This window comes from Lactuca sativa, chromosome 7 (genome assembly GCF_002870075.4).
Source record: "Lactuca sativa cultivar Salinas chromosome 7, Lsat_Salinas_v11, whole genome shotgun sequence".
NCBI classification, from domain to species: domain Eukaryota; kingdom Viridiplantae; phylum Streptophyta; class Magnoliopsida; order Asterales; family Asteraceae; genus Lactuca; species Lactuca sativa.
In genome coordinates, this window is record NC_056629.2 from 184601554 (window position 1) to 184620368 (window position 18815).

Here is an 18815-nt window from a genome sequence, read left to right on the forward strand (position 1 = left end):
GGGTATTAACCCTCAATCCCATAGACATCTTGTCACTAATAGAATCATGTCTATGCAAATACAGAGCATAAACTCTAGGAAAAGTGGCAGACAAAATCACATCATCCCTCCACACATCATGCCAAAAAGAATTAAGAGTGTCGTCTCCAACTCTAATGAGCAAAGAGATTAGAGGTCTATATCTTTCTGGTGCAACTGGGAGAACATACGAATAACCCCAACCTAAGGCCCTTGGCCAGTAATTGGATAGCTCGAGTTCCTACACGCACCATTCGACCCGTAAATAAATTTTTATCACTCTAACCCACAAAAGGTCAGGGTACTGATAAAATCTCCATCACCACTGAAAAAGCATAGCCCTATTGAAATAAAAATTACTACCAATCCCCAATCCTCCTTCATCCCTGGAAGCTATAACTTTATCCCATCTAACCCAATGCTTACAACGTTCATCCCCGTCTGCACCCTAAAAGAATCTCACCCTCATTCCCTCTAAAACCTTCAATATCGAAAGAGGAGTAAGAAAAATGAACATCAATTAGCTCCTAACGATCCCAACACAGACTTCACCAACGTAATCCGACCTCCAAATAAAAGACACATAGCCTTCCAATTTGAAATCTTAAACTGAAACCTATCAATCACATAAACCAAAGAAGAAGTTTGATTCATAGCCTAAACCACCAGAATACCAAGATGGGAAAACGGGAGAGTAGAAGTTGTATAACCAATCCTATTTGCCACAACAAGAACTTAGGATAGAAGGATTCCCACACAAATCAATTTACTTTTAGATAAATTGATTTTCAGCCGTGAAGCCAAATAAAAGCACCTGAGAATACGAATAAGACAATTCGCATTTTTAGGATCCCAAGAAGAGACCAACATAACATCATCAACATAAAGGATATGAGAATTATCAATTCCTGAAATAGAAATCCCTCTAAAAGCATTCCCCATTCGGGACCTCATCAAAGTAACATGTAAACCCTCCATAGCCAAAATAAAAAGAAAAGGGGACAACGGATCACCCTGTCTCAACCCACGATGAATTTGGAATTCATCTGTCTGGGAACCATTAACCAACATTGAAGCCCTAGCAGTGATCAAATAACTCCTTAATCCACGACACCACATAGAACCAAATCCCATAATTGATATGATTTCCAATAAGTAATCCCATGATAACAAATCATACGCTTTCTCGAAATCCACCTTAAGTAGCATCATAGGATTTCCAGAAGCCTTACTCCAAGCAACCATTTCATTTAGGAGAAATAGACCATCCAGAATCTGTCTACCTTTGATAAAGGCAGATTGCTCAAGGATGATAACACTATGAATAACATCCACAAGATGATTAGCTAAAATATTATCAATAATTTTGTATTGGAAACCAAAAAGACTAATGGGTCTATAATCTTTTGGAGTCTTCGGGTCTTCTATTTTTGGGATGATAGTGAAAAAAGAGGCATTACACCCCTTTGGAATAGAAGAATGATGGAAAAAAATATTAACAAATGCCTTAACATATGCTGCAACAAGATCCCAATATCTCTTCAAAAACCCAAAAGTAAAACCACCAGGTCCTGGAGCCTTAGTGTAATGTCCCAAAAACAATGACATAAAATTTTTTGTTTTTAGATTAATAAATCGTTAATACATATCTTTCCTGTAAAACCAAGGTAACCAAAATTTATCAAGGCGTCATCAAATCAGAGTAATTCACATAATGCGGAAACATGTGGTGTGTGCATTGCAATCACCCGGAGCTCTTCCATTTGAAAACCAAAGTACCTGAAACATAAAATGAAAACCGTAAGCAAAAAGATTACTGGGCCCCCGCCCTTCATCGAGTCTCACCTGGTCTTGGGCCCAACCCGACAATGAGCCCCGCCCGACATCGATCCCCGCTCAAATTACAGATCCGTCATTCACCAGGCCCCACCTGACATTGGACCTCGCCTGATACACACATAATCATATAACCGTATAATCATATAAACGTATAACCTACTAAGAAATGCAATAATCCCAAAGACTATAGAATACCATAATCGAGCTTCGCCCAGCATCGGGCCTCGCCCGTAAAGCATAAAAACAGATACTAGTAACTAGCATACAATATGCTCATCAGGTCCTGCCAGGCATCGGGCCTTGCCCGGTAAGCATATCATCATATAAAACATGCAAGAATCACGCAAACATCTAGCATCCTAACATATAAATCATGGGCTGGTATTGGTGCCTTCGACCTACTAAACCTAGTGAGGAGACTCACCTCGCACTGCCGAAACACACAGACGATCCCATACTGTTGGCTGACAAATTCCCCGAACTGTCAATATCAAAACAACACCCAATTATCAATTAGGTTCCAAACCATAACCATAAATTCATACTTGGGGTAAAAACACCATTTTACCCCTAACCTATCTTGGTCCAAGACCAAAGCCCAACTCACAACTTGAAAGGCCCAGAAGCCAAATAACCAACCAAATCCCAATTATGGGCCAATTTTCCAAATTGGGCCGAAACCCCTTACATGGGCTTTACCCTAAACCCCAACCAAAATTTCTAGTCCAAGACACTTATACTCAGATGGCCCATTAAGAACTCAACACCCAAGCCCAAAAAGGAAGCCCAAAAGCTAAAACCCTCCTGACTAAGTACGCGGGGCGTACTCAGCTGTACGGTAAGCATACATGTAATTTGGATTGTACGCTACATATACAGACTTGTACGCCCAACATACTCATCCATTAAGCCAAAATGCCATTAAGCACTTAATACTCAAGAGCAGGAGTCCAAACCATAGATTTACTTCTCAAAGAACGTTTAGAACCACAAAGTCATTGACTTGATGACTTTGCATGCCCCAAAAGAACCCAATATCAAAATAAAGCATTATACTTTCTCCAAATGGACACCATCTCATGCATGAGGGATTCCAAACCCTAAAGGAGACAACTTTAAGCATCTAGAACCTCAGAAACACCAAGAGTAGCAACTCATAGCTCCTGGAGTGGTACCAAACCACTAGATCTCATTCTTGGGACCAAAATGAACCAAAAACTCATACAACTAGATCTAAGCCAACAATGAACACGATCAAAGCTTTTTACCTCAAACAAGCTGGAAATGAAGCACATAGTCCAGATCCATAAGATCATCCTTTATTCACAACCTTGCATCAAACTCCATCTTTTTGGCAACGACCCAAAAACACCAAAATGCACATCATAAGCTCAAAATTACCACGATGGAGGCTTAGAGACGATTTCTAGGGTTTTGGGAACTTGGAGGTTGATAAATGGACCAACCAAAAAGACTTAATGAGATTATATAGGGTACAACTCCAAGAATTAGGGTTTTCATTTATCCTTCGTACGCCCCACGTATTCCTCGTACGCCCAGCATACGAGGTATCACAAACCCAATCTGACCCTCACAGTACGCTAAGTATACTCAACATTTGGCACAATGTAATTCTTTTCACATGAGTACGCCCCGCATACACCCTAGGTATGTCCCACATACTAGGGTTTCCCTACAAACCCTAACATATTCTGAAGACCATAACTTCTTCGTTGTAATTCCGATTTCGACGATCCTTATATTCATAAAAAGGTAACGAGAAGCTATATACGTCCATCAACTCATAACTGCCTTACCAAATCCCGAATAAACATCTATTTTCCATAGAAGCCCGAGCTGATAAATTACCGAAATACCTTTTGGCTCCAAAACACAAACCGAAAACCCAAATCATCCAAATTAATTTATCTAACCCCAAATGAGTCCAAATCTCAATTCTTCTTGGGTCCTAAGCCCGCTAATACCCAATCCCTGATCACTATTCCAAAATAAGAAACAATTCGAAGCATGGTGTTTCACTTAATAGAACCACAATCAAAAACTACCATTTTTATCTCCTCATAATTAAAAGGAGACTGCAAAAAAATCAACCTGCAATGGGGTTAATGTACTAAAAGACAAAAACAAAATTATGGCTATAATGGTTCCGCAAAGGTGGCTCTGCGGATCCATTGTACACCTCTACGGATCGCTATAATCCTCTGATGAATTGGCGAAAACGAGGTAAAATCGGTCAACCACCAATTCCTCAGAGATATTATAGATCCACAGAGGTGTACAATGGATCTGCAGAGCCACCTCTACGGAACCATTATATCCACAATATTTTTTTGTCGTTTAGTGTTGCCACGTCATTTCCTCAATACTATGCATCGTTCCATAGAAGATTAAATAGATCCTCAGAGTCCCATCTGCAGATCTCATGGTCATTTTCCGAAACTTAAAATTTCATGGTTATTTCCTTAAAACACCCCCTAACTTTTGGTTATTTCATGAATTTTCTCTATTGAATAATGGCAACTCGAATAATATATCTGTCTCCGACATTTTCACAGGGCTCACTATCGAAGTGGATACAAATTCCTAGATGCTTAGTATTGTTTTTATCTACTCTACATCCGCCTAGAAAAATCGAATATTGTTGTGCTTGCGGCGTTGCATATCACCATTCATGTTTTGGAAACCTGCATGTAGCATGTCATTGTCATGCAACTACTTCCTAAGTTTCTTTTTAAATTCTTTTGTTTTGATAATCTCTCTTTCATAAGTTTCTATTGTTTATGTTTACATCCCAACAAATCTCACTCACTGACCACTTACAGTGATAACATACTCAAACAAAGAAAATCAACCCTTAACTGAAAATGTAGATTTAAATAGATTAAAACATTAATTTTTCCAAAATTTCAAACTTTTTCGAAAAATTTGAACCATCTTTTGCAGAACAAGTGCTTCGAAAATAATTAATGAGTTTTGAAATTACAAAAAATAAGATTTTCAAAAATATTTTATGTCAGAAAATGGTTTTTTGAAAATCATACCACACTCACCGTACTATTACACTGTCATGTTATCGCCGCATCATTTTTCCTTTCATCCTTCAAAACCTGTGGGTGACATACCACAGTTTACTACACACACACACCAACGGTCAAAAAGAAAGAAAAATATTGTTGTTAGGTCATCACACTATTTTTGGTTGCGGTAAGAAGGGATTCGAGTTGTGTTAGTCGCATACTGCGGCGCCAAATCAACAACTACAATGTGTGGTAGAGAGTGCACCGACCGGTCTAAGTGAGTTCGAAACTTTTATCACATGTTTAAAAAATTTGATAAAGGTATTTTCGAAATAACTTTACCTCATAAATTTTGGAAACATGCTAACATTACAACGCACAAATCTTACTTGGGAACTCTATTAAAAAATTACTCATTAATTGTGAAAAAAAAATTCAAATAACCTTTTTTATCATAAAGCATTTTTTCGAAAATGAACATTTTCCAAATAACCATGGAATATTTATTTTCATATTTGATGGTTATTATTGCCATATATTTTCCATTTTGTTGTAACGACGTTTTGTCTTAATAATATTAATAATAATTTATTAATAGCTTCTTGTTATAATTATAAAATTAATAAAAAAAATAAAAAGTAGTAAACAGAAGTCATGTTACAACAATTTAAAATATAATATTGGTATTTTAAAAATAAATTTTAATCGTATTTTTTCTATTTTATGTTAGTTTATAACCCGTAAGAATCACGGTTATAAAATTAATTAAACTTTTATAATAAAAATTTATAATTTTTAATCAATTATTTTAAATAAGTTATTTTAAATAAATTAATAATTAAGAGATATATCAAATTTTTAAAGTTATTATAATTTCAAATTTAACTTATAATTAGAAAATATAAATTTAAATTTTGAAATAAATTGTCTGACATACCATAATATTAATCAACACTTATATTAAAACGAGATTTGTAAAACTATGGATAAAACCGGGATACGAGTAAAACTTTCAATAAATTAACAAGCTTTCGTTAAAAATAATTATATATATATATATATATATATATATATATATATATATATATATATATATATATATATATATATATATATATATAAAAGAATAGTTTTATTCTTCTTTATAATGTGTCATCTTATTAGGCCTCCTAATTAAGCATATTTTATTATCTTTTTGTCATGTGTCACTATATTATATCTCCTAATTAATGCATATAATTTGTAAACTTATTGATTATCCATTTCAAATTTCAAATTTTAGATTTTTCATTTTAATTATGTTAAATTAATAACATTAGTATAAAAATTAAAATAAACTTAATACAAATTATAAAATGATATAATTTCACATATTTATTTAAATCAATGATTAAAATTTATATAACAAAAAAAAATCTCTTAATTACTAATTTATATAAAATAATTGATTAATAATTTTTGGTTTTATTTTAAAATTTTAATTAGTTGTATAATGGTAGTTTACACGGGTTATAAACTAGTGTGTATATATATATATATATATATATATATATATATATATATATATATATATATATATATATATATATATATATATATATATATATATATATATATCAATTAGACAAGACAATACCACTAACGATGGCTATTTCTTCTCTCTCCCTTATCCTTTTCTGCTTCATCTTCATATCATTCGCCATCTCCGACGCCGTTGTTCCCCCCGCCGACACTTTTCGGTATGTCAACCAAGGCGATTTTGGAGAACTCGATTCCGAATACGCCCCAACCTATCGTCCTCTTCCTCCATACACCTCCCCTTTCCAGCTCTGTTTCTACAATACCACCCCCGGCGTCTACACTCTTAGTCTCCGCATGGGAACCGGACGTGATGAAGCGGTCATGCCATGGGTGTGGGATGCCAACAGAGGCAACCCAGTTGGCGAAAACGCCACCTTCTCATTAGCCTCCGACGGAAACCTTGTACTCGCCGACGGAGATGGACGGATCGCATGGCAAACCAACACCGCCAACAAGGGTGTCGTCGGTTTTGCCATACTCTCCACCGGTAACATCGTGCTTCGTGACTCCAAGGGTGGTTTCGTCTGGCAAAGCTTTGATTCACCTACTGATACGCTTATGTTTGGTCAATCTCTCCGGATCGGAGGTCCAACGAAGCTCGTCAGCAGAGCTTCAACGACGAACAACGTAAACGGAGCGTATAGTTTCGTGATAGAGCCAAAAAGATTGGGTTTGTATTATAAGAACATGCTTTATTGGTCTTCCACGTTTCCATTGTTTCCGGAATTGAACCAACCAAATGTGACTATTGTTAATGCGACATTCGCCATCGTGGAAACCGAATACAATAACGACTTTAACGCAATTAGGTGTCATCTTTCAAACTCTAATGCTCAACCTTTTTTGGACATGGACATACTCCGATTCAATAACACGTTATCCTATATCCGATTAGGCATCGATGGGAACTTACGACTCTACTCTTATCGTCCTCCGAATATCCGTTTTAGCCAATGGCGTATCGTGTTCAGATTGTTCGATAATATGGAGACCACGAGGCGGGGTTTATATGAAGACGAGTGCCAACTGCCTGAACGCTGCGGCAAGTTTGGGCTGTGTGAGGACAGCCAGTGTGTTGGGTGTCCGTCGCCGGAGGGTGTTTTTGCGTGGAGCAAAAACTGCAATGCGAAGACGCCGTCTTGTAAAGCGGGTGGTTCTCGTTACTACCAGCTGAAAGGAGTCGACCATTTCACTTCTAAATACTCTCCGGGGAGTGGGCCGATGAAACAGAAAGATTGCGAGAGTAAATGCACAAAGGACTGTAAGTGTATGGGGTATTTCTATCGCACTGATCTATCGAGGTGTTGGATCGCTAACGAGTTAAAAACTTTGACGAGGGTTGGGAACTCGACTCATTTGGCGTACATCAAAACACCCATCCAGTAGTTGGATAAGTCTACTAGGAAAGAGGGAATAAGGAAGATGAAAGATTTGAAGAAATAGCACTGTTTACTTGCTTTTCTATATTTTTACCTTCCATTGTCTGTTTGTATCGAAATCAAAGAGACTATGTGGTTGTATATTTTTTAAGATGTAAAACGCTTCGGTATGCATAACACATTTGCAGTAGAATAAATGTGTTTACAGTCTACAAGTGGACAAAATATTTACAGTTTAAATAAAGTTTTTTTAATAATTATAAAAAATAAAATTAAAAATTGTTTCAATAATTACAAGAACGTATAAACTGCAAAATATGATTATCTTGCGGATTACCATTTTTTTATAATTATTGAAAAAAATCTTTTAATTTTAATTTTGTTTACTTTATCTTTTTTATGTTGTATGTAGAACTTAAAAAACAATCAATCTTTTCTTGTAAATGCAAACAATTAGTCCCCTTGTAGACTACCAACACCTTACCTATTGAAGGCATGTATTTTTTCTATATGGTATTTTATTTTCTATTATGAAACATGAAATGCAAATTTAATTTGAAAATCAGTAAATCTATAAATAATTTAAAAAAAAAAAAAAAAAAAACACTAAAATTACGATACACAAAATTGTGTGTCGTCTTTATTTATGACATGACCTTTCTTGACAGGGACTTCCTAGATACGCATTGCGTGTCATAAACACGCGCTTCGTAAGGTTACGGCACGCAAATGCGTGTCGTCTTCCTTTATGACAGGGCCTTCCTTGATACGCATTGCGTATCATAACCGTGCGTCGTAAATGCGCGTCGTCTATAGATGACGCGCAAAAGCGCGTCGTCTATAGATGACGCGCAAAAGCGCGTCGTCTCTCTTTATGACAGGGCCTTCCTTAACGCGCATTTGCGTGTCGTCTGAGCGTTTTACGATGCGCAATGAGCGTCGTAAAAGGCTGTTTTTTAGTGCGATAAAGGGTCGGCCTTGGTGCCGTAGACCCTGTCGATATAGTGAGGATAACCCACCTCGCGACTTTCGAAACTCTAAACTGAAGAAGCAGATGCCCGAACCACCGTCTCACCAAAGATCCTGAACTATCCAAAGTAGCAAAATACACATTAGACCAAGCACAATATCCTTCCAAGGGTAAATTGACCAATTTACCCTTAACTCAATTTGGTCCATGACTAAGGTCCATAATGAAAATATGAAAGGCCCAACACTAGGTAAGCTCTCAAGCCTATTAATGGTCCAAAGACCAAAAGTCTGAAGCAAAGCCCAATATTGGCCCAATTTACTAAATTGGGCCCACCTCACCAAATGGGCCTAGATCCAAGGTCCATAATAATTAGTGAGTCCAAATTACTCCATCCATAATGTCCAGTCACAGCCCAAGCCATATTAGCCCAATAACAACCCAATCTCTTAAGGCCCAAAATGAAAACTCAACAGAGGGAGTACGTTGGGCGTTCCCTTCTTGGTATGCTGGGTGTACAACAATGCTCGCGGATTGGAATCAGGACACAGACCCACTACGTTGGGCGTACTCCCATTTAGGCAGGGCGTAACCTCGCTGAACTACAACTCCACATAAGATCTTAATGGCTTAAGCTCTTAAGCCCAAACTTCAGATCCATAGACAAAATATGCCTAGGATTCATAAAGTCTCAAACTTTATTACTTGGGACGTCCATAAACCTCTTAACCCAAGGTCTTAATCCATTAAGACCTACCTATATCACATATGAGACAACCAAAGCCCTTGGGACCTCATTTTTCTTACTCAAGACCTCTCCTAAGGTCTGAAAGGACAACTAATCTCGACCAACTCGAATCATGCATCAAGTTGAGGTTTTTGGGACAAGAATGGTGTTAAAACTTCACAACACAAAGATCTATACAATAAGATTGTCAAGCCAGAGACTTTTTACCTCAAAAGGGCTCCAGAAGATGATGCCTCTCCAGATCTACGAGCTCCAGCCGCCCCACTCCTTCTTTGACAACTTATGTTTTCTTCTTCTTGGTTTTCCTTTGCCAAAACAAGCTTTCCAAGGTCAACACACCCAACAATGGAGGTGGAACGGCTATCTAGGGTTTTCTGAGGGTAAGAGAGTGTTTATGGAGGCTAGGGTTGGAACCATAATGTTCCTTATATAGTGGTTGACCCTAAATTTAGGGTTTCTGGATGATAGACGTACGTTGGGCGTACATCCAGTACGTTGGGCGTACGTCGAGAGACCTCCGCGTTCATTTACTCCATTACGTTGGGCGTACCTAGCCAAACACGTGCATGAATGCTTGGCATGCATGGGACCCCTTTGCTAAACTTCCCCCTTAGGGACCATTGTTGTCAATATCTTCAATTTACAACATATCCTCCATCCTAAGTTCGTTCCCGACGAACTTTATATCCACATAAAGGGGCGCGAGAAGACCTACGCTTCTAGTGACACACCCCGACCCGAAAACCCATTTCGAATAAACCCAATACCCATAAAAAGACCGAAACGCCCTTACTCTTGATCTCGGGAACCCATAAATAGATATTTTAAGAACGGAGCGTTACAGATATTGATTGGGATGTTGTACAAGCATTTATGGTTTTTGCTAAGGTGTTTTATGAAGTGTGAAATCGGTTTTCGGGGTCTTTGTATGTAACTTTTCGTGCTTACTTTCATGATATGTGTTCATTGCATAGCCATATTCATGAATGCATTAAAAGTGATGGCGGGTGAGTTCAATGGCTATGAATATGAAAGCAAAGTATGATAAATATTGGGAAAATGCAGAAAAGATGAATTCTATATTGTATGTAGATGTTGTTTTTGATCCTCGATACAAATTAAAATATGTCAATTGGAGTTTGGAAGAAATATAACCTATCGGTGATATTGCATGTGACTTGAAAAAAAGTTAAAAGCCACTTTGAATCGACTTTATGTCTTTTATTTGGAAAAAGATCCTATGCATGCCAAAATTCTTCTTCAAACAAGAATCATAACAAAAGAAAAGTTAATGAGAATCTTAACATACAAGAGAAACGTATGCTAAAATATAAGGAACATTTGGAAGATGAAAAAAATAGGAGAATTGAGTGAGCTTGAAAGATATTTGTCAGACAATCAAGAGCCAAGTTATGAGTCATTTGACTTGTTGGATTGGTGGAAGACAAATAAAGCAAAATATTGTATTTTGGGAAAAATTGCACGCGATGTCGTGGTTGTTGCAGTTTCTATAGTTGCTTCGGAATCCACATTTAGCACATGGGGTAGAGTTTTGGATTTATTTAGGAGTAGTCTTTCTCCTAAAAGAGTGCAAGCGCTTGTATGCACACAAAATTGGATTTGGGGTGTGTTTAACAAAACTGCAAAAGTTTGTTATGAAGATGTGTTGCAAGAAATTGAAGACCTTGAAGAAATTCAAAATAGTAAGATTTCAGATGTTAAAAAGTTTTATATCTCTTTGTTATTATTTTTTACAAAATATAACCTGTATTTCAGGTTTTGCAAGCGAACTTAGTATTTGCGCCGACAATATCGATTGAAAGATACTTTTCTTCTCATGGTCTTATATTGAACTTTTGGTGTGATGTTTTAATATTGAGTTTTTTGAACAATAAACACATATGAATTGGATGACATTTTGGAAGTGGATAACATTTTGGAAGTGAGCTTGCGGATAATGGAAAAATATTTGTGGTTTGTGTGTATCGGTCTGATGTTTGATGTAATGGAACAATATTTGTTATTTTTATTTACTGTTTTGGATGGTTTTTAGGTTGCATGAATAGATACAAATGCTTGACGTAATAGAAAGATTTTAAAAAGTTTTAACAACTTTAATATGTTGTTTTTTTAACAATTTTTTGCAGTTTTCTGGCAATTTTGATAGCTTTAATGTTGTTTTTTTGGCAGATTTTTTGACAGTTGTAACAATATAGCAGTTTTTTTTAACAATTTAATGTACTCGACAAAAAATGAGCCTAAAAAGCCCAAACCGTGAAACTAAACCAGAACCAAACCGTTAGTAACAATTTGATTTTGTTTGGTTTTAATTTTTAAACGGTTCCGCTGCGGTTTTTGATCGAAAAAAAAAACTGTGAAGACCTCTAAGTAGAGGTTCGTTTTGTATCAATATTAATAATAATTTTTTAGTAGCTTCTTATTATCATTATAAAATTAATAGAAAAATAAAAAGAAATAAACACAAGTCATGATTACAATAATTTAAAATATAATATTGTTATTTTAAAAATATATTTTAATTGCATTTGTTTATTTGATAATGATATCCATCCCTTTAATAATGTATACAACCGGGATACCAGTAACTTATGCACTTTCAATAAATTAACATGCTTTCGGAAAAAAAAATTGTAAATTTGTATTTGTATGTATATATACATGCATATTTCCAACAAAGCAACACCGCTAACCATGGCTTTTTCTGCACTCTCCCTTATCCTTTTCTGCTTCATCTTCATATCATTCGCCATCTCCGACGCCGTTGTTCCCCCCGCCGACACTTTTCGGTATATCAACCAAGGCGATTTTGGAGAACTCGATTCCGAATATGCCCCAACCTATCGTCCTCTTCCTCCATACACCTTCCCTTTCCAGCTGTGTTTCTACAACACCACCCCCGGCGTCTACACTCTCAGTCTCCGCATGGGAACCAGACGTGATGAAGCGGTCATGCCATGGGTGTGGGATGCCAACAGAGGCAACCCAGTTGGCGAAAACGCCACCTTCTCATTAGCCTCCGACGGAAACCTTGTACTCGCCGACGGAGATGGACGGATCGCATGGCAAACCAACACCGCCAACAAGGGTGTCGTCGGTTTTGCCATACTCTCCACCGGTAACATCGTGCTTCGTGACTCCAAGGGTGGTTTCGTCTGGCAAAGCTTTGATTCACCAACTGATACTCTCTTGTTTGGTCAATCTCTCCGGATCCGAGGTCCGACGAAACTCGTCAGCAGAGCTTCAACGACGAACAACGTTAACGGAGCGTATAGTTTCGTGATAGAGCCAAAAAGATTGGGTTTGTATTATAAGAACATGCTTTACTGGGCTTCCACGTTTCCGGCGTATCCGGAATTGAACCAACCAAATGTGACTATTGTTAATGCAACATTCGACATCGTGGAAACCGAATACAATAACGACTTTAACGCAATTAGGTGTCATCTTTCAAACTCTAATGCTCAACCTTATCTGGACATGGACATACTCCGATTCAATAACACGTTATCCTATATCCGATTAGGCATCGATGGGAACTTACGACTCTACTCTTATCGTCCTCCGAATATCCGTTTTAGCCAATGGAGTCTGGTGTTTAGATTGTTCGATAACAGGGAGACCACGAGGCAGGGTTTATATGAAGACGAGTGCCAACTGCCTGAACGCTGCGGCAAGTTTGGGCTGTGTGAGGACAGCCAGTGTGTTGGGTGTCCATCGCCGGAGGGTGTTTTTGCGTGGAGCAAAAACTGCAACGTGAAGACGCCGTCTTGTAAAGCTGGTGGTTCTCGTTACTACCAGCTCAAAGGGGTCGACCATTTCACCTCTAAATACTCTGCGGGGACTGGGCCGATGAAGCAGAAAGATTGCGAGAGTAAATGCACAAAGGACTGTAAGTGTATGGGGTATTTCTATCGCACTGATCTATCGAGGTGTTGGATCGCTAACGAGTTAAAAACTTTGACGAGGGTTGGGAACTCGACTCATTTGGCGTACATCAAAACACCCATCCAGTAGTTGGATAAGTCTACTAGGAAGAGGGAATAAGGAAGATGAAAGATTTGAAGAAATAGCACTGTTTACCTGCTTTTCTTATTTTTACCTTCCATTGTGTGTTTGTATCGAAATCAAAGAGTCTATGTGGTATACTTTTTAAGATGTAAAACGCTTTGGTATGCGTAACACATTTGCAGAAGAGTAATGTGTTTCCAGTCTACAAGAAAAAAGATCGATTATTTATTAAATTCTACAACGACATAAAAAAGGGTAGCTGCTATTTGTATACACCTCTAGGGAATGAAAGACGAGATCACATCAATCATCGTGGTCTTTCTATAAATTTTATAAGGTAGGCTAAATTTTTTTTCTTATTTTACCATTTAGACGCCCTTAATTAATTTTAAATTTTTTTTTTATTGTCGCCAGAACAAATGCTATCAGAAAAGTTAAAAACCCTGTCGCATGGTATAGATACATGTGGGATATTATTGGAAAATAGAGAACATAATTTTTGGAGTTTCGGTTTTTTGGGCTAAATTTAGGGTAGAGTGTTATAGATGATTCCTGATTGGTTAATAAGGCTGGGGGAATTGGAGTCACCGAAAATGCATTCCTTCTCCCATCACATAAGCGTCATGTCATTTTTTACCACTCAAATGTGGTTTCTTGCCACATCAAGTGTGTAGTGCCACACTTTTCATTTCTTTTATTTTTTTGTTTTTTTTAAGTATTTTAATTTAATAAAACTTCCTTTTTTTAACTATTTTAATTTAATATAACTTATATTTTAATAACAAAAACATAATTTTTCATTACTTAAAAATTAAAAAAAAAAAACACTATATTACGTTACTAAAAAAAACCCATACATATGACATTTAAATAATCTTAGAAACTTAAAAAACATAAATAAAATAACTAAAGCAAACTACATAAAGTCATTCTCCGAGAACTCGTCTTCGGGGTCATCCGGTGAATCCAAATTAAGGTTAATGTTTTGAACCCTATAAATGTTTTCCAAGTCATTGCGAAGATTGTAAAATGTTTCAGTGCAATGTATCTTTGCTCTCCTGTTTATATACTCTTCGCCACCAATTTCTATTGGCTATGTCTCTGGTATGGTTTCTTCTTCGTCAAACTCACATATCGCTTTTCCTTCGTCTTCATTAATCATGTTATGCAATATAATACATGTATATATGATTTCTTGAAGTTTTTCCTTGCCCAAATAAGTTGTTGGTTTTTTCAATATGAACCACCGTTTCTTCAGAGCTCCAAAGGCACGCTCAACATCTTTCTTAGCTCTTTCTTGAGCTCTCTTAAATTTCTTTTGTCAAGAACCATGTGGAGCTGAAAACGGTTTAACAAACACAGCGTACTTAGGATAGATTCCATCGACCAGATAATAACCATACTTATATGGCGTTCCACGCACTTGAAAAGAAGAATCTGGTGCGAATCTATCGTATATGTTGTTAAATATTAATGAACGGTTAAGAACGTTGATGTCGTTAATCGAACCAAGAGAACCAAAAAAAGCATGCCAAATCCACATATCTTGTGATACAACTGCTTCAAGTATGACCGTTGGGTGACCATGATCACCTCGGGTAAATTGCCCATAATATGTTGTAGGGCAATTTTCCCATGCCCAATGGAGACAATCTAAGCTTCCTAGCATTTCAAGAAACCCATGCACACTAGCATGATGAGCTTGCAATTGCAGGATGTCATTACGTGTAGGCTTACGTAAATATTTTGGACCAGAAAACTGAATCATAGTTTTGCAGAAAAAATGGAGACTGTCTCGTGCTATCCTAGCAGACATCCTAAAACTTTCGTCTAGCGCATCAGGCGGAATTCCATATGCTAACTGACGAAGTGTGCCCGTGCATTTTTGTAAGAGAGTGAAACCGAGTGTACCTCTAGTATCGTAGCGTTGTTGGAAAAAACTACACTCCCTCGTTACATCGTCAACTATACGTTCGAATAAACCTTTGAGCATTCTGAAGCGCCTACGAAATACCTTGGTAAGTGGCATTCTCTGCAAAATATTCTTGCACCAGACGTTGGTTGACTTCTTCACGATTTCTGTAAATATATCTTCGTGTTCTCTGTTGAGAACTTACAGCTGCGTTGTTACATACAACGTTGTATGTTTGTTCCGCCATTTAAACACACGCAATAGCGATATCAAAAATAGTCTGAAATTCTTCAGAAGATGAAGAAGATGACATTTTTGAGAGAGTGGTGATTTAAATTTTTTTTTTTTTTTTTTTGAGAGAGAAAGGAGATTGTGTTGTAAAAAAAAAGATTAAGTTGATATGTATATATATAGAAAAGAAAAAGCAAAAGAAAAAAAATTAAATGCTCAACGTCAATCCTTCCCAACTTCCCTCAACCAATCAGAACACACGGTCTTAGAGAACCGCACTATGGCCAAGATTGTACTAGACCGCGGTCTGAAAACGGTGTTTCAATACTACGTGGCATAAAGTGCGGTCTGGAACGGTACCCGCACCGTGAAGCCTAAGTAAAGCAAACGGATTTTGACGGACACACGAACCCGCGATACTAGTAACTATTACCTTTTCATTAAATTAACATTCTTTCATAAAGAGAATATAAAAGTCTATATATATGCATATATATCCGACAAGGCAACACAGTAACCATGGTTTCTTCTCTCTCCCTTATCCTTTGCTGCTTCATCTTCATATCGTTATCCATCTCCAACGCCGTTGTTCCTCCCGCCGATACTTTTCGGTATGTCAATCAAGGCGATTTTGGAGAATTCGATTCCGAATACGCCCCAAACTATCGTCCTCTTCCTCCATTCACCTACCCTTTCCAGCTCTGTTTCTACAACACCACCCCCGGTGTCTACACTCTCAGTCTCCGCATGGGAACCAGACGTGATCAAGCAGTCATGCCATGGGTGTGGGATGCCAACAGAGGCAACCCAGTTGGCGAAAACGCCACCTTCTCATTAGCCTCCGACGGAAACCTTGTACTCGCCGACGGAGATGGACGGATCGCATGGCAAACCAACACCGCCAACAAGGGTGTCGTCGGTTTTGCCATACTCTCCGATGGTAACATCGTGCTTCGTGACTCCAAGGGTGGTTTCGTCTGGCAAAGCTTTGATTCACCGACTGATACACTCTTGTTTGGTCAATCTCTCCGGGTCGGAGGTCCGACGAAGCTCGTCAGCAGAGCTTCAGCGACGAACAACGTTAACGGAGCGTATAGTTTCGTGATAGAGCCAAAAAGATTGGGTTTGTATTATAAGAACATGCTTTACTGGGCTTCCACGTTTCCCGAAGTGAACGACCGAAATGTGAATATTGTCAATGCAACATTGGAAATCCAGAGAACCGAATACGAAGAAAACTACTTTAATGCGCTAAAGTGTCGTCTTTCAAACTCTGAAGCTCAACCTAATTTGGACTTCGACATACTCCGATACAATAGCACGTTATCATATCTCCGATTAGGCATCGATGGGAACTTAAGACTCTACTCTTATCGTCAGAATGTCCGTTTCAGCTCATGGAGTCTGATGTTCACTTTGTTCACTAGAAGGGTGAGCGAGAGGGGAGAGATAGTTGAAGACGAGTGCCAACAGCCTGATCGCTGCGGCAAGTTTGGGCTGTGTGAGGACAGCCAGTGCGTTGGGTGTCCGTCGCCGGAGGGTGTTTTTGCGTGGAGCAAAACTTGCAACGTGAAGACGCCATCTTGTAAAGCGGGTGGTTCTCGTTACTACCAGCTCAAAGGGGTCGACCATTTCACTTCTAAATACTCTCCGGGGAGTGGGCCGATGAAACAGAAAGATTGCGAGAGTAAATGCACAAAGGACTGTAAGTGTATGGGGTATTTCTATCGCACTGATCTATCGAGGTGTTGGATCGCTTACGAATTGAAAACTTTGACGAGGGTTGGGAACTCGACTCATTTGGCTTATATCAAAACACCTATTCAGTAGCTCTGTGGTGCACGAGAAACCGGGAACAAGGAAGGTGCACTGTATAGTTGCTTTTAGTAAATTCTGACCTTCCATTGTGTCTTTGTATCGAAATCAAATAATATTCTTGTTTTGATTTATAAAAAATTAGGTTATATGAGATAACCGTTATATATAAATAATATTTAAAATGATTAAAAAAATATTTTTATTAAATTCATCATTTACAACCAACTTATAAAATATAGCAGATGTGCAAGAAAAAGAAAAAAACTTTTTTGAAATAGTATGTAAGATGGTGCCGTAAATAATGCGAATTAATTTAATAGAAGGATTTGACTTATAATGGTAAGTTTATCATAAGATTTATGCTTAAAATTTGATTTTTTTTTTTTTAAATCTAGATGCAACCTTGGGAGGTTGTAATTAATTTACGACGGAATAACAAATCTATTTATATAAACAAAATGTATTTTTATAAACAAAACATAAGTTTATTATTATTAATTTTATCTTTTTTTATCCACATTGTGTCAATAAAAATAGTGTATAAAAAACGTATAATTGGGTTTAAAAAATTTCTTCTGTTTATTGTATTCGCCGAATAAAATAAACAACATTATGGAACCAAAAGTCAATATTGAATTGCTCGTTAATTTGTAGGTGGAGTCGGTTCAAGGAAATAACATCCTACTTTCAATATTACAACTAAAAAACAAATATCGATTTGAGTATTTACATTTATATTCTTGAAAGACACCCTTTATGTCATGTTTATATATTCTATTTTCTTTTAAAATTGTTAAACTAACAATATACGTTTTTTTTTATTATCACAAATATGTTGAACACCAAAAATTTGTCATTTTAACCAACCAATAAGAGGGATGTACACTAACTTGGAATATTTCATTTGAAATGACTTATTGATAGATATAGCAGAGAATGTTTTAAATGTTAACCGAACTATAAGGCCGGACGGAGTGGGATGAGGGGAAGGAGCGGGAACCGATCCCGCACTTGTGCACACCGCACCGTGGGTGCGGGAAAGGAACCGTGGGAAGACAGTGGGGGGAGAGAGTCCCGCTCTCTCTCTCTCTTCTAACCATTGGCCGACGATTTTTTTTTCTTTTTTACTCAAACGGCTATATAGCCGTTACATATGTATATATTTATTTATTTTTTTTCTTTTTTCCTTCTTTTTTCTTAATCTATAAATACTCAAACATTTTATCATTTTTTTAAACCATAATCTATATTT

The 18815-nt window shown here is 37.3% G+C and overlaps 4 protein-coding genes across 4 annotated transcripts; 3 read left to right on the plus strand and 1 right to left on the minus strand.

The window, feature by feature from the left end:
• The first annotated feature begins 6505 nt into the window (after positions 1-6505).
• Positions 6506-8032, plus strand: LOC111913793 (epidermis-specific secreted glycoprotein EP1). Its single transcript, XM_023909507.3, has one exon. It carries the CDS (start codon positions 6540-6542, stop codon positions 7860-7862), a length of 1323 nt encoding a protein of 440 aa, XP_023765275.2. The 5' UTR covers positions 6506-6539; the 3' UTR covers positions 7863-8032.
• A 4223-nt stretch (positions 8033-12255) lies between these two features.
• Positions 12256-13786, plus strand: LOC111913783 (epidermis-specific secreted glycoprotein EP1-like). Its single transcript, XM_023909498.3, has one exon. It carries the CDS (start codon positions 12286-12288, stop codon positions 13606-13608), a length of 1323 nt encoding a protein of 440 aa, XP_023765266.1. The 5' UTR covers positions 12256-12285; the 3' UTR covers positions 13609-13786.
• Positions 13787-14923: 1137 nt separating this feature from the next.
• On the minus strand, positions 14924-15631 carry LOC111915029 (uncharacterized). The gene has a single exon (XM_023910736.1). It carries the CDS (start codon positions 15629-15631, stop codon positions 14924-14926), a length of 708 nt encoding a protein of 235 aa, XP_023766504.1.
• Positions 15632-16216: 585 nt separating this feature from the next.
• Positions 16217-17719, plus strand: LOC111913778 (epidermis-specific secreted glycoprotein EP1). Its single transcript, XM_023909493.3, has one exon. It carries the CDS (start codon positions 16265-16267, stop codon positions 17573-17575), a length of 1311 nt encoding a protein of 436 aa, XP_023765261.1. The 5' UTR covers positions 16217-16264; the 3' UTR covers positions 17576-17719.
• The last annotated feature ends 1096 nt before the right edge of the window (positions 17720-18815 follow it).

Coding starts and splice junctions, on each gene's coding strand:
- LOC111913793 (XM_023909507.3), top strand. CDS start 6,540: ATGGCTATTTCTTCTCTCTCCCTTATCCTTTTCTGCTTCATCTTCATA.
- LOC111913783 (XM_023909498.3), top strand. CDS start 12,286: ATGGCTTTTTCTGCACTCTCCCTTATCCTTTTCTGCTTCATCTTCATA.
- LOC111915029 (XM_023910736.1), bottom strand. CDS start 15,631: ATGCCACTTACCAAGGTATTTCGTAGGCGCTTCAGAATGCTCAAAGGT.
- LOC111913778 (XM_023909493.3), top strand. CDS start 16,265: ATGGTTTCTTCTCTCTCCCTTATCCTTTGCTGCTTCATCTTCATATCG.